At 39.4% G+C, this 16,300-nt stretch overlaps 1 protein-coding gene across 1 annotated transcript; it reads right to left on the bottom strand.

Moving 5' to 3' along the window:
- Positions 1 to 210: 210 nt before the first annotated feature.
- LOC141007760 (four and a half LIM domains protein 1-like) lies at positions 211 to 15,765 on the bottom strand. Its single transcript, XM_073480164.1, has 6 exons — positions 15,662 to 15,765; positions 2,668 to 2,853; positions 2,392 to 2,566; positions 2,042 to 2,211; positions 1,543 to 1,729; positions 211 to 1,296 (listed from the first exon to the last, which is right to left on the bottom strand). Exons 2-6 carry the CDS (start codon positions 2,821 to 2,823, stop codon positions 1,145 to 1,147), a joined length of 840 nt encoding a protein of 279 aa, XP_073336265.1. The 5' UTR covers positions 2,824 to 2,853; positions 15,662 to 15,765; the 3' UTR covers positions 211 to 1,144.
- Between the last annotated feature and the right edge of the window lie 535 nt (positions 15,766 to 16,300).

Here is a 16,300-nt window from a genome sequence, read left to right as displayed (position 1 = left end):
TTAAACAAGTAACGTTAAGAATTGCCATCGACTTTTCCAGTTACTTGAGCAAGACAATCATTTTCTTCCTACATATAGAAGAACCTGTTGAGTTCCAGGGTCCATCCCCCACCAGACATTCATTGTTAAACCCTTATCTACATGGTAATAATGACAAATTGCATCTCGTGTTTAAAAGCAACATGAAATGAATAAAAACAAATGCAATGCTCAGTTTTGTAGAAAGTTTATTTCACTTTAAAAACACACCAAGGCATACGGTTTGTATAAATTCCAATTTAATATTTATATTTCCTCTTTTTTTGGCGGGAAAATGATTAAGAAAAGTGCATAAAAGTTTATTTACTTGAAACATATAATAAAAATAATAGTAATCCTTTGGCAGTTAGCAATTACAAATATAGATATCATTTTGGTTATAAAAACACAAAACACAGAAAAACAAGGCATTAATGGTATTATATTTGTGCTAAAAAAAATACAATCAAAAAAACCCCAATTCATGTATTAATTTCTAATTTCTGTCACGTAATTACAACATACAAGCACTGATTTTTAACTGAAAAGTACAGGCTGCCCTCTAGCTTTATGCTAACACTTTAGCATACGCTGTGTTGAATGAAAGTGATGAATCTTACAACCATCAGCTCATTTAAAAAAAATCTGTTGCTGTTGTCTTCCATGAGGGTAAGTTATGCTAATAATAATTATTAAAAATAATAATAATAAGAATAATAATTAATCTGCTGCTCATTTGCTTTAGATGTTTACATGTAAACAGGAGAAGAAGTGGTTCAAAACATTACTTTGTAAAACACGTACATTGTTCTGATATGTGTTTGTATCATATTGTGTGACACAGGAAACTGCCAGACTTGGCTACATACCATTTATCTTTTGAGCATCTCACTTCTAACTGATTTCATTACCTTCACTCAGCACTTTGTATGTTAGCACACAGCGTCAGAGCAAACATCAACAATGAACAACATTCTGGTCCCAATGTTCCCATCACTTTGTGGGTAATCGCCCAAATATCAAACAAAATATTGAATGCCTTTTTCCTTTATGTAAAAATAAAACAGACAAAAATAATGACGATACTGTATAAACTGCTGTTAGACAGTGTGCAGGTGCTCCATCTCTACTTGTCGCTACAGGTGCTGCAGAGGATGTCTTTGCCCTTGGTTACGAAACGCTTGTTGGCCAGACTGAGGGAGCATCTCTTACAGTTGAAGCAGTATTCATGCCAGGAGCTGCCCTCGTAGTTCACCACGTTCACTCCTTTACCAAAACCTGAGAAGAGAGGAGAGGTAGAGACCGACTTTATGACCTAGAAATGCCTTTCAAACCTTGGACTTTAATCCTGAAACAGTACGAAAAGCATCAGCACACACTGGCTCGGTATTTCCATTCAGGTGAAATTGTGCTGAACTAAGAAAGTCAGAAAATATCATTCGACTATATCCTATTTACTTTACTTTACGTTTTTTTCATCTGTATTTTAGAACAACATAATTCTCAGTTTGTATTTCAAGCAACCTGTGATGGGGTTTTGGCAGCCGCTGCATTTCTTCGCCACAGAGCTCTTGTAGCAGTCGACGCAGAAGGCCTGGTCCTGGTGGTTGGTGAAACTCGTCCCTGCCAGGGGCTTTGAGCAGGAGCTGCACACGAAACAGTGGCTGTGCCACGGCTGATCCTGGTAGTTCACTCCTCCAGAGGTTATAGGCTGGAGATAGATGGAGGAGAAGAACAGCAGTATTACCACAGCATTTATGTTAAAGTCCTTTTTGTTTTATTGATACAATTTTGTGCTTTCAATGCAACAAAACAATACAGGGATCTTCATACGCGAGTTCATGATGTTGGTACCACTTTTAAATTTTAACCTCCCTTTACCTCTCCATTCCAGTCTCTAGTTAAAAACGACGACCTTGAAAACGTTTATCATATCCTGCTCAGGGTGTTCATGTTCAACTCTTGCTTTTAGGAAGAATAAGGAAAGTCGGTCTGTTCTTGTTTTGAAAAGAAAAAAGCAAACCTTTTTGCAGCTGACGCAGTGTTTGGCAAACTTCTTGTCATAGCAGGGGCTGCAGTACACATCCGTTCCTTTGGAGAGGAAACTCTGCGATCCTATTGGTCGCTTACAGTTGTAACAGGTGAAACACTCATCGTGCCACGAGTTGCCTTTGTACTCCACACTCTCTGTGCCTGCAGAAGATGACAGATGGGGAGATTTATTAGGTCAGAAAAACAGGTAATGAAGGCAAGTTGAATCTCTCATTTTTTTCTCTATTTTTAGTTCCAACCCTAAATCTGCACATTTCTTTAATTAAATTAGTTTATTAGTTTTATTAAGTCTTCTGTAGGGTTTAAAGTTGGTTGTCTTACCAGCCAGTATGGGTTTATAGCAGCCGTGGCAGCGTGGAGCGTCCTCTTTGGAGCAGCACTTCCCACACATGATGCGATCATCCTTGGTGCTGAAGGGCTCCTTGGCCAGAGGCTTGTAGCACTTTGCACAACGGAAACACTCCTCGTGCCAGTACCGGCCCTTATGGCTGAGCTCCTGATGGAGGAAGGAGGGGAGAGTTTGATGAGAGGTATGTGGGGGCGAATAAATGCGGGCAACACAGACCTGATAACAAGTACATGCATGATAAAGCGCACCTTTGATTCCACAGGGATGGGTCGATGACACTCGGCGCAGGTGTTGGCGCAGAACTTGGTGTGGCAGCGGACGCACACCGGCTTGCCTTCATTGCGGACGAACCTCTTTCCCCCGAGGTCCTCCCGACAGTAGAAACAGTGTGAGCTGTCTGCCATCGTCACACCGAGGGAGACTCAGAACTGCAACTAATAAAGCAAGATGGAGAGAAAGGGTAAAAATCCAGCTCATCATGTAGGAATCATGTTAAAAACAATGCTGATTTTACAATACTGTGTTTATTTATACATTGTGCAGTTAAATGCATTGTGCCTCCCCTGATATTGTGCTTGACATAAATAAACTAACATCAATGACCAAAAAATGCAATATACAGTATGAAAGAAAAGAAAAAGTACACACAAAAGGGTTAGTGCAATGTGATATATGAATTTTATATCTTTCTTCCAACACAGAAAACTACTGATAACACCACACAGGGGCACTGTTGGTTGCTGCACAAATAGTGAACAATTAGGGTTTGGTCCTTTTACCACTTTGTTTAAATGTCACTGTATTGTTTGGTGCACTTTAGAGTTGTTTGTAACACTCATCAGCTGCTCTTGAGGTTTTGAAAAGTTTAGCTGAAACCACCACATAGAGGTGCTGTTGTCCCACTACGTGTGGGACTCAAGCGAAATTAAAAATATTATTTAATATTTACTGCTGCATTTCGCTGATAAGATTCCCTGCTCTTGAGTTTTAAATATTTGTTTTGTGAGAGAACCTAGCAACCAGGTGCACGTATCTGTTTCTGTGTGTTTGCATATGTGCATAACATTCACGTCCTCACTCATACATCTTATCTCTGCCTGACAAAACAGCTCATACAACTGATAACTTGGACAATGAAGCTGGTATCATAGGCAGACAAATGACTAATGACACAAGTATGGATCGTGATCACTCTGATGAGGGAATTTAAAATCTTATTTCCTGTTTTTGAATCAGATTCTGGCATTTTCACATACACATCCCTGCCAAATCTATTTTATTGGGAAATAAAATACAGTTTGCACAACATGCAGTGTGGAGTTTAACCATCAAGTGATTTATTGTTTCAGGGTTCTTAATCAGCAGGTCAAGAACCTATTTTACGGTAATTTTCAGTGTTTTGGGGTTTTGTTTTGTTTTTTTACAGCAAAATCAATTCAACCAGATGTTCCTAAAACATCTAGGTGTTTTTTTTGTTTGTTTGTTTTTTTAAAAATCCCTAAAAACTAAAATGTAATACACTCAGTCAGAAGATAATCAGGTTCAGTACAGAAAGTGTAATAGTGAGATTTAATCAACATTTACTCAAGTACTACACTTAAGTACAGATTTCTTGTACTTGTAGTTTAGTTCAGTATTTTCATTTTATGCTATTTCATTTATAGTTCTACCCACTACTATTTCAGAGATTTTTTTTTTACTTCACTCCATTTATTTTATTTTATAACTTATAGTTAATGTTACAAATTAAAGTTTCATGCTAATCAAACAAAAAGCTCATAAAATATGTTGCCGTTGCTCTAAATTTAACTACCCATCAGTGTAAAAAGTTGTTAAAATATGCTCCACCTCAACAAACTACTAGGGTAAAATGCTGCTTGCAAATAAATGTCTCACTATTAACATTTCCATAATATAATATACAATAATATCACACTACCATGGGCCATTTTTCTGCGTGATGAACATTTTTATTTTCCATTGATTAAATTATGCTTATCTGTCTTCAGTAGCTTGAATGCAGGATTTGTACTTATAATGGAGTTTTTACATTGTGGTAGTTTTACTTAAGTAAATAATCTGAATACTTCTTACTGTCAACCTTCAGGTTATATTAAAAAGTTCCAAAACTGGATGAAAGACTGAGACTAATTACCGTAAGGATGTCGTAAGCATCCTTATGAAACTGAGTTCTCACACAACAGTCCAAAAATCGCTCTCCCTAAAAGAAAAAAAACGCACACAAACCTCCTAAACATAGACCCAAAATCACCATGTTGTTCATCATAACTCCATCACAGAGCCGTGATTACAGGGTCAGGATTTCAGAGGGTCAATAATAAACAACACGATGGCAAAATCACAACGACACAAACATAGAAATGTCGAGGAATACAAGTCTGTTCACCGGGTTATTTCCCACATCAAGTTCATGCTGGCCGACCGCGAGGAATTCTCCAAAAGTGCTGTGAGAGAGCCGTGTGTGTGTGTGTGTGTGTGTGTGTGTGTGTGTGTGTGTGTGTGTGTGTGTGTGTGTGTGTGTGTGTGTGTGTGTGTGCCCGTGTGCGTGTGTGTAAGGTGAACACATGAAGGAATGCCTGGTATGACTACTGTGGTGAGATCTGGAAGGTTGACAAGTCTTTGACAGAACCTCCACACACACACACACACACACACACACACGCACACACTCCACCTCTTACATGGACCACTCCCTAGCAGACCACCGAAACCTCAAACTATAGCGTTCACCATCCCGGTTGGAGCAGCATGTCAGCACAGATTCATGAGGAAGTTCTGGTTTTGGCACAGGACCGATGTTACCACAAGTTTTGGCTGCATTCACAAACATTCAAATCCTCCTTCTTGTTGTGATTCTCCTCAAACTCTGAGCAAAAATCACAGACGGATCAAGGATTCCTTTATTTTAGCAAAGGGTCCACAGATGTGGGGTTTTTAACGGTGATGGCTGTCTTTATCAGTCACAGGTGGACAGAGGTAGCCCAGTTTTTAAAATCCTACCATTAACACTCCCTTTTTGAATGTGGAAATCATTATGTAACGGTTTTGGGTTGAAAATAGATTAGTGTTTTTTGAGATTCAAGACTTGACCTTCATATTTGTCCTACTAGTCTCTCCTTTTTTGGTCTCTAACAGCTCTTATACAACACACTGTAGGACACGCCAACATTCATCTAAAGGTGCACTATGTAGTTTTTTGGGAAAAAAATGTAATCAGAAGAGAAAGATCTTCATGGACATTTTTTTAGGCCTAAATAAAACTCTCTTTGTTTTCATGACTGAATAAACTGAATAAACAAACTGACCCTAAAGAACAACAAACTTTCATACTGTTTAACTTTGTTTATATTTGGCGGACCCTGCCACCTTTCTAGCTTAAAACAGTGTTCTTAGTTTCCTCTGAGAACAGCTTGTTTATTCAGTTATGGAAAATATAAATATTTCTGAGTTTGTTTTATTATCTCATCAACATTGTAAATATTAAAATTCTGGGTTTGAATTTCTTCTTCTTCTTTAAGGGGTCCTTTTTTCATTCAAAAAGAAGAACTAAAATTGTGTTGGTTTTGAAATAAATACAGTTCTGGACGAAAGCCAGGCCACGTTGCTGTGTGTGGCTGCTAAACGCTAACGTCACCATGCTAACGTACGTGCTAATACCATGCTGACAAATGGCATTGCTAACATGCTGCTACCAAGCAGGAATACTATTTACCTTGTTCACTATCTTTTAGTTTAGCAAACTAGCACACTGATAAGTAGTTTTGCCCGTCGTGAAATATTGCACAAACTGAAATTATGACCAGATGGTGGCGCTGGATGAAAGTCTGAGGAGTTATTACAATTCATTGGATGTGTGTATCAAATTTAATGCAACTGTTTAGGGCATTTGTCTCAAAACCACATGTGTGAACCTCATGTCGGCGCTACAGGAAGAGTAAGGGCCTCAGCAAAGTTGGTAGGATTCATCTTCCCGGGATCGTACTGCAAATATCAGCCGAAAATGTTATGACAGTCTAACTTATAGTTGAGATATTTCAGTCTTCTCCAATTAGGTTGATTGACAGATGTTGTCATTCCTGAAGCCCCTTCTAGTATAGCCAAAAATATCATCTGCAGCCCAAACAGTCTGTAGTTAAACAATGTGTTTTTGAATTATGACTCGGTGGCTATTTTGGGTTTTCTTCACATTTTTCTCTTCATTCTCTGCCTGCAGATGTATATGCTGACCCTTACTCACGAACAGATGACAGTATTTGCTGTAAATTGCTTTGAACTTTGTCTTCCAGCAACAGAAAACTTAACTTTTTTAAAAGGCATCTGGCTTAAAATACTTATTTTAAAACTAAAGACGGTATAACAAATAGCAAACAAAGCTTCCAGGTCTGAAAAGTGAAGCAGATCCCAAATTGCCACTGGTTTCAAAAAGAAGTCTGATTGCATGTAAGCTTATGAGCAAATTACTTCTCACTTGATTTATTGCCTCTGTAACCAGTTTTCCTACTGACTGTATGGTCTCAGTCACTAGTTTCAAGTCTTCTTTAATACAGCATGATTATTGGTAATACAGCAAATTATGGTCCTGCTTGAAGTAAACGGATGATGTATTAAGGTATGTTTAAAGTCGCTACTACGGCAACCGGCTAACCCAGGATAGAGGTGATGCAATGGAGCGATGTCACTTCTGGCTCCAAACAACTAAGATGGTAACCGCTGTCAAGCCAAACTCAAGGCTTCAAAATGGTAGTCCACAAACCAATGAGTGACATCACAGTGGCAACGTCCACTATTTCATACAGCCCATGTTTAAAACATCGATTTTTTTCCCCTGAGAGAATGGTAAAAACTGATAATTAACTCTTTCAATTTAACGATTTGAAATAATTGAAACCAACATTTTAATATAGAAGGAAATCAATCATACCAGTAGCTGATAGCACAACATACAGGAAGTAAAATATTTCAACAGTCCACCTTAAGTCATTTTCACATATTTTAGTATGTTACTCAGAGCCTGCTGTGTCTGAGGTTAAAGGTGCTGCTGTTAATAAAGCTGATTAAATAACTTCTTTTGTGGTCTTGTCTCCTCAACCAGACAATACAGCTACAAACTGACACCGACATCATGTGGAGTGGACATACATCTTCCTTTCAGTGACCTGCTAATTCATCACTTATTAATGGAAAAACCAGCAGCTGCTTTATTTGTTGACTGGGCGAGGCTACTCATCCATCCAGCACTACAAGTCAAGCCGGCCAAAGCCAACGCCTGTTTGTATTTTACTTCCTGTTTCTCCATAAGATAGTGAGTAAGATAGTGATGATTTTCTGTGCTTTCTGTTCCTGTCTATTCTTGTTTTCCCCTCCACTGGCAGACTGTAGTAGTCCACACCTTCATGAACTGCTGTGTAGGCCTTTAGAGCAGGCAATTATAATGCTTGTCTACCAGCATCTAGAAAATGTTATCTGATCGGAGGCACACAATGGCTGACAGGAAGCGAGCCAGTGTCCACACAGGTTGCACAAAAATAAATTATACATTGACGTCAGGCGGCTCTGAGGACAGTGTTGCAGCTTGTTTTTTTTTTCTTGCCATAAATGTTCTCGCTGTGTCATGGCACGACAGCACGTATACATCATTTTTTCTCGTAGCCAAGCTGCCAATACAAAATTCTTTGTTTGACTGCCATGGAAACAGTGAAATGTGAAATTGAGTTGTGTCACGCAGTCGAAGCTGGAGGCAGCGCTGCAGCCAAGGATAACTCTGTGTGTGTATTTTCTGTTAATCACATTGTGGCGACGTGAATCTGTTCAGGAAAGTCACTCAAAAACCTCGGGCCCTGAGAGTAAACATTTTATCGTTAAGACTTGGTTTTTGGTTCACCCAAGGGTTGGGGTAAGGCCATGTAGTGGTTATGGGTAAAGGATAACACTGGAGTTATTCTACATTTTCCTTACTGTCAACAAATCAACTCAAACAGGAGAAAATTGTGCATTTGTTGGCAACTATTTAATAGTTTTTTAACAAGAATGGAGGTCTACGACACTGAAGAATAAGTCTGGATACAAAGACGAAACTTGTTGCCTTTGTATCCAGGATGCATCTAAAGTTTCAGCCACTCGACTGTTACAATTACAGCTCAGCTCTCTTTCTCAGAAACCCCATCCTGCTACTCTGCAGTAGATCTGTGGTGTAAAAATAAAACAGGGAGAGGTGACATCATGTAATGTGGACGAGAGCAAAATCACGCACATGTTAAAAACACAGGAGACGGAGACGGCAAAATAAAGAAACGGAGGAAAACAGCCTGGAACAAACACGACCAGGCAAACTAAAAATAGTGTATATTGTTTTATAGAGCAACTGCATGTACCCACCATCTGTGTGTGTGTGTCTGTGTGTGTGTGTTGGCATTAGCTTATCGCTGAAGAATGTGGTGGAAAACTGAGAAACAGGAAGTCTCCGTCAGAACGGTGGAGTTGGCACAGTACGGCCACACACACACACACACACACACACACACCTTATTCTCTAATGTAGTGGCTATCACTCACTGTGTTTACATTACCATCTCATTAAAACCTCCAGATTCACAGACTATAAACCCTGGCTGAACTCGTGTTACATTCAATGTGTGCTGCAGGTGTTGACCTCTACTTGCATGCAGACTTTGAAAACACCCTCGCTCTTTAATCATTGACTTGGTATGGCAGCCAGTCCAAAATGTCTCTTAATGAGATATCCTGGCAGTTTAAAAATAGATGAGCGTTGAAACTCTGAATGTAAAAGAAGTTCACCTTATGTTCATCTTAATCCTGAGCTGAGTTGATGCCAAAAAATGTCTTGTTCAATTTGCCTGCTAACCTACATTTCCTCCTATTGGGGTTATAATGTGGATATTGTATAGCGTGCCCAAGTCACGCCCTTTCCGGTGGACCCATGTGACCTTATTTTAGAAAAACCTAGTTTTTTGATCCTGCTTAAAAGAACCACACATATGATGTTTGTCAATTTGAAAGATAATTTTCCAGGTCAAGAAAGTCGCAGTTTGTTGTAAATAAAGTCAAATATCATCTAGTTTTGGGTGAAACCTCTCAGTGAACTGCATCGTCTCGCTCAACACACGTCAGCGACAAAATGTACTAAAAAAGATGAAAATCACAATAAATCCGGTCATATTGACGACTTGTTGTTGGTCCTGTGGATTTTGGCATTTTTGCATGAAAAATAACAGCAAATTGAATGCAGATTGATTTGCTTTCTTTTGACTCATCAAATTGTTTTAACTTTAAATTAAATAACATAATTCTAAGATTAAGCATTGTGCATCTTAAAATTCATTTAAAAGGACACGAAATAGCTGTCCAAAGTAAATTTCAAATGTTTTTGTCTTTCAGAATGAAGCGACAAGAGATTCAGAGGTTCAGCTATCAACCTAGAAGAAATCCATTGTTGAAGAGGAGCTGCACCAAGATGTCTGAACCAACAAAATACCAGAATGCATTGTAATTCCAACACCCTGTGAGTAAGAGGCTGCCTTAATAAACAGGCTGCATTGTCCACAAACTAGCTGGCTGTGTCTAGACTACTATATACTGACAGGAGTAAGATCGGGCTTCTCAAATATTCTTGGGAAAGTTAACAGAAAACCTGCATACTAAAACCTCCATTAATTCATTTGCTTGTCAAACAGTCGCTTATTTAGAAGACACAGAACAACAGTAGAGTAACTTGGAGTCGTGTCTGTCCACCTGATGATTATTCACCGTTCTTTTAGCTCTGTTTTGGTCTCCACCAACTCCTGAGAGAAATATCTGTCTCTTTATCCATCTATAATTTTGTCATCTTGATTGTCCACACTGTAATTTTACCATGTCGGTCTATTCTGTCTGTCCTGGTAGAGGGATCCCTCCTCTGTTGCTCTTACTAATAACTGTCTGTTTACATGTACACTGATATACCGCAATTATTCCACATTTGATACGAGTCACGATAACACCATATTCCAATTGGATATTCTGAATTAGGCCTCATGCAGAATGAGGCATTTTCCCATTAAGACACGTGATATGCCAATATTCGCTTTTTCGGATCATTCTTTCCATGGATACAGCGCATCCTGAATGAGCTTCTCAGTTGGGGCTGTTACCGACACACTTGAGCTCTGTTCGTTGTCATGGATCCACTGTACACAATCAAACAAGCCAACAGTTTGCAAGGCTGGGGTAGAGATACATGCCACCCAAAAAGGCCACATTTCTGGTCTGAAGGAGAAACACCTACTTTAAAATATAATGAAAGACTTTGACATTGACATGTTTTTGGATATGCGCAAAAGATCGCAAGGCCAACCTTTTCAAGAAGGTGGCTGAAGCAGTGAAAGAGGGGAGGCTTGGTTCGCAAGGTTGAACAAGTCTGTCAGTTTAGAAATGTAGAAAATCTAATCTAAAGCTCCCAAATGGCACAAGTAGCTCCAGCTGTTCCACTTTTCTGTTTTTTAACGTGATAAACGACATGTTGGGGCACCTTTATCGAGTACACAGGGCTGAATTTAAACTGAAATAAGAGACGAATAGTCACTTTCATTAAACAGCTTAGTAGGAATATTGTCTTTTTGGGAATAAGGACCAAGGCTGCACTATTTTCCGCATGTAAACCTGGTCACTAAGGTCTCTTCCATGCAAGTTTTTTCTTATCCGGATCATAAGGCCCTTAAGGCAGATTTGTGATTCATCATATTGGGCTGTATAATTGAATAAATAAATAAATACTTGACTTTAAACCTTTTCACTACACATAGTCATTTTAAAGTCACTGTACAGATGCCCAACTGCAGCACCATCACACTGGGAGCATTCCCTTCCCCAATTCCAGTCATACTAACTCAAACATAAATACACATCAGTATTTGATACTGAGCAGCGAGTTCAGATAAACATTTGTACTCCGAATCAGCCTACAAAGAAAGATAATTGTTTTATTTGGCTCTGGCTGGTGAGCCACATTCCAGACAGTGGAATAAAGCCGATACAACAGATCCGAGTCTTGTAGAGTGGGGTTGAAGAAACGCAGCATGTCCCGCTGCAACAGGACAGACGTGATGGTTTTACCAGAAGCTGCCGGTTCGCTCTACGTCAACCGTCCTCGCTTTGTCTGCGCTGTTCTCTCCTCTCCCTCCCTCTGTTCTCGAGTCAGTAACTGAGACGTCTTTCAGAACAGAGCAGCTGACAAAACTGGAAACCTTCAGCGGCAGCGATGTATGGCTAATTTCCATTACCATGAATATCTATGACATTTTCCCTGTGTGTGTGTGTGAGTGTGAGTGTGAGTGTGAGTGTGAGTGTGAGTGTGAGTGTGAGAGAGAGAGAGAGAGAGAGAGAGAGAGAGAGAGAGAGACCAGCCCGGTTGGAGCACCACTGAAGGTCCGCTAACAGGAAAGATTTAACGCTAAAATGATCAGATGGGACATTTAAGCCCTCAGTGCTGCCGTCAGGGGTTGTTTGCTTCACTGTTCCAATCGCCTCCATAAATCTCCAACCAACCAAAATCCTTGAAAATCTCAGTTTCTATCCATTTTTCCAGATTCCTACCCCAACAATGACCACACCAAACTCTTACTTGAACTGAACCATTTCTAAACTAATGGCAAACATGACAACGTCCGTATAAAATAATAGGCCTATATATAAATTTCCCTTCAGGGCACCAAACATTAGATCATTAGTTTAACTGTTAGACCGCAAGGCTGAATGTAGCCACAGATGGGCTCCAAATTAAAGGAAAAACCAACACAGTCAAGTGTCTTTGAAGGATGTCGGGCCACCACGAGGCTCCAGAACAACGTTGACAGAGATTTAAAAAATGTCTTTAACTCTACAGAAGGGATAAAACATAATTCTCACTAAATATATTTGGTGGTTTGATGACGGTGGTGTCATATCGGTGAGTCTCTTCACAAAGTTTATATAGCTTAGCTTAGTATTAGGGATGCACAATAAATATCGGGCCTATGGGGAATTTATATAATTGGCTAGTGATGCTGGAGCCGATAAAGTCAAATTGCTTTCATTGACTTAATAAATGCAGCATCCACACACTCTGATACTGATACAGTAGGTGACAGTATGCACCCTGAAGTTGGTTTACAATCCACCGATTAAAACAAAGAAGAAGAAAGACAAGCACAACGCACTCATGGGTAAAACCACGCAGTGGAGACGAGAGAGCCACTGCAATTTGCAATACATGTTTCACAAGGGCTCAGAGAAGAGGGGAAAAGTCCACAAGTTTTAACACGACAAATCTTATGAAAACTACAGAGTGTTGAATCATCCATCTTGCTCACTACATCTCCACATTTCTTACCCTCGGGTGTGCATTAACCACTGGTAAGGAACCCATGAGAATAAGGTAATTATCAGTTAAAAGATTCTAATGATTGTAGATTCTTGATGTATTGGCAGATACACAGACGTCTCTTGAAATGATCCCTTAAATGTGGTTATCGAACACTGACAGTTTCTATTTTCTGCATTATTATCTAAAAAAAAACAACTATTTTTGGCCAATATTAGCCAATAATATCAATTAAAACATATATGTGACATTTAACCATTTAATTGGTCGGGCTCCTGTTGCCCCTTTTCTTGTAAACATCTTTACGGGCTTAGATGCCCCAAGCATATAGCTATCTAGCTTTAACTACTACTCTTTCGCAAAACGGTACAATACAGCTTTTGTTCTATCAATTTCACAACCGCTGATTCACACAGGCATTAAAGGCTGCAGGTCATAGATAACACACTACCAAATTTCTTAATCCAAACCTACCTTACCTTGTCAGAGCTGTAAAATTCCACTTAAATCTCCTTTGATAAAGTTGAACATTGGGGATCAATGAAAAGAAAAACGCAGTGCCTCTACCCCATTCACATTCTCTCTTATTAAAATCACAACACGCAAAACACAACAGGGAGTTACTCGACATGAAGTCAGACAAGTTGCATAAAGTTTTATGAGCCTGTGATGTATTTTATGGGAATGAGCTCATGGTAATTTCTTTAACATGCAGGCAGCGGCTTCAAATCAGACTGCAAACTCTCTACAGCCTTCTGCTTTGTATGAGTGTGTGTGTGTGTGTGTGTGTGTGTCAGGCAGCAAGGGTCAGTTACACATGTGGGTCCTGGTCTGCTTACTGTCTGTGCCTTTGTGCATGTGCTGCTAGAAAATCCTGCAAATTCTTCCAATCGACTGTTAAAATCAGCAACTCTCAGCCCTCAGATGACATTTTACCCCAGTTGCAACACAGCTGAAGGCATTACAGGTATTTCACAATGTCCGACATGTTTCGTTCCTCTTTTATCGTTGATTTTTGGTAATTTTACTGATAATTTTTTTCAGAAATAGACACAAAAAGGAAATCTTCCTTTTTCTTAAAGGTTGCAATCACACACTTTGGCCTATGTGATCTGTTAGACCTTCAACTAATGCTTATTTTCATTGTTGGCTAATAAATTAGTTAAGTCTATAAAATTGTGAAATTCAGTCTTTCCCAAAGCTAAAGGTCACATCCTCAGATGTTTTGTTTTAGTATAGTAAAGAAACCAGAAAATATTCACCCTTTAAAATTGAAGGTTTACTCTACTCACCCACATGCCGATGGTAAGATGGATTAGGGTTTAACCAAAGTTTCGTTCACACAGCAAAAAAAGCACTGCAGCATTCTCCTAAATAACTGAGGTGGATGGGTTGAAAACAACCAAGAAAAAATAAATAAAAACATTAAACAGCTCCATGCAGCTTGTCCACAGTAATCCAAGTCTCCAAAAGCCCCAAAATCCCAAACTGATTTGAAAGACATTATTTACACTAACGGAGCGCAGTAGAGCTCAAGCACCCACTTCAGACGGGGTGCGTGCTAACGGTTTAAGCTTAGCATCTACACTGACGATTTTGTCTGAAAGGGGTGTAAATATAACGTCTTTTTGTTTAAAAATCTATTTGGGATCAGTTTGGGAGACTTGAATTATGCCGTGATATATTGAGTTATGTCATTTTAAGTTTTGATTTCGGTTGCTTTTATGTTTTAAAACAAGTCCCCATCTGCTTCAGTTGTTTAGGAGAATGCTGCAACGCTGTTTTGCTGTGAAGCTCCAGGAATGTTTTGTTGACTACAAAACTGCACCCCACTTTTCATCGGCATGAGGTGATTAGATAAAGATTAAAGATTAAATTTTGGGTAAATTTTCCTTTAAAAAGGTGAATATTTTCTGTTTTCTTTGAGCTGATCCAACGCTTTTCACAATTTTCTCGGCATAACGGTGAGCAGATTGTGACTTGAATTTTCATTTTTGGGTGAACTTTTCCTTTAAGTGGCTGGATTCGGGAAATTTTTGGCTTTTTTTTTTTTACCTTAAAAAAATATTATTAATATAATAAATAGTTGGCAACTAATCAATTAATTGTTGCAGCTGTAGTGTGTAAGAGAGACAGAGGTCAGTTGCGGGTATTGATCCTGAATTTATACTTCACAGCTGCCTGCAGAGCCAGAACTGAAGCCAGATACATCACTTACATGGACACACACACACACACACACACACAGGACAATGAAACATAGCAGTACAGGAATTTTAATCGACCTCTGTGATGCGTTTTTTGCCTCAGTGGCTCCATCACTGAGCGAAAAAAAGGAGACTTCCTAACTGGAAACAGATTTCAGGAGCAGTCCAGGCTTCTACAAGTCAGCATGTAACTGTAGCTCACACACACACACACACACACACACTCTCTCTCACACACACACACACACTTACAGGAGACTGACAGACAGACAGCCAACGCCCCAGACAACTTTAAGACTTATTTCCTCTCCGGATATCAAAACACAGCTTTGCAAGTGAGATGTGTATGAACCCATAGGATGTGTGAGGGAGGAAGACAGTTACACGCTACTGTACATTTGTTAGAGAGAGGCATGCTGCATTCAAGTGATCGGACATTTGAATCGATAACTTTATAATAATGCTCACATATTAACAGTGGGGCCAGTAAAATAAAAGATAACACAGAGTTTTAGGCGTCATAAAAACCTGTGTGCTCAACTAACTTAGAGCACAGCCCCTGCAGAAACTGGTCCGGTTAGTCTAAAACCAGTTTGAGAGGAAGCCGGTTCTGGTTGATCTGTTACAGTCGCACACAGCGGTGCTCAGCAGCTAGCTTACCGGGTTCAGGGTGATGGCTGCCGCGGGGAATGAGCGGCTCTCTCCGGGATGTGTGCGAGCAGCGACACTCCGCTTCAACCAGACCCTCACACGTTTTAAGTACTGCCGTCTGCGCCTGCGTCAAGCTCGACACCAGGCAACCAGGCTCACACCGGAAATACCGTGTCTTACCTTCATAATAAAATAGTGCCCGGAAAGAAGCGGGGTGAGTTTGCCTTCAAAATAAAAGTAACTGTTTGAAGGGCAAAGAATGAGTACTTTTACTTAATATTTATTATATATAATTTACATTTATTTCACTGAATATCAATGAGAATATAAATTCAATTCCATATTATAATTATTAGACAGGAACTTGTCTTTTCTCTTTTGTAAAGACCAGAAACAGCAGGTGAGACTGCAGCATCTTGGTAATACATTACACTGTCGTACCCCGTACAGTTAAACTAGTGTTTGCACATACTGTAGCATGACAGTTAACAGTTTTGGTCGATTCATTGTTGTATGTGTTTTATATCAATATATTCTGTTTATACTCTGTTTATATTCTTGTTTTTTCTTTTTTATACTCTTATATGTTTGTTTTTGTGTTTTGTATGTGTCATATCAGCTACCGGATGTCTAAATTTCCCTCGGGAT

This window comes from Pagrus major, chromosome 13, assembly GCF_040436345.1.
Source record: "Pagrus major chromosome 13, Pma_NU_1.0".
Lineage (NCBI taxonomy): Eukaryota > Metazoa > Chordata > Actinopteri > Spariformes > Sparidae > Pagrus > Pagrus major.
The sequence above is the reverse complement of the archived record's forward strand: the minus strand, read 5'-3'. Positions and strand labels throughout refer to the sequence as shown.

Coding starts and splice junctions, on each gene's coding strand:
- LOC141007760 (XM_073480164.1), bottom strand. CDS start 2,823: ATGGCAGACAGCTCACACTGTTTCTACTGTCGGGAGGACCTCGGGGGA. Junction 1,730..2,041: donor ACTGCGTCAGCTGCAAAAAG/GTTTGCTTTTTT, acceptor ATCTATCTCCAG/CCTATAACCTCTGGAGGAGT. Junction 1,297..1,542: donor CTGCCAAAACCCCATCACAG/GTTGCTTGAAAT, acceptor CTCTCTTCTCAG/GTTTTGGTAAAGGAGTGAAC.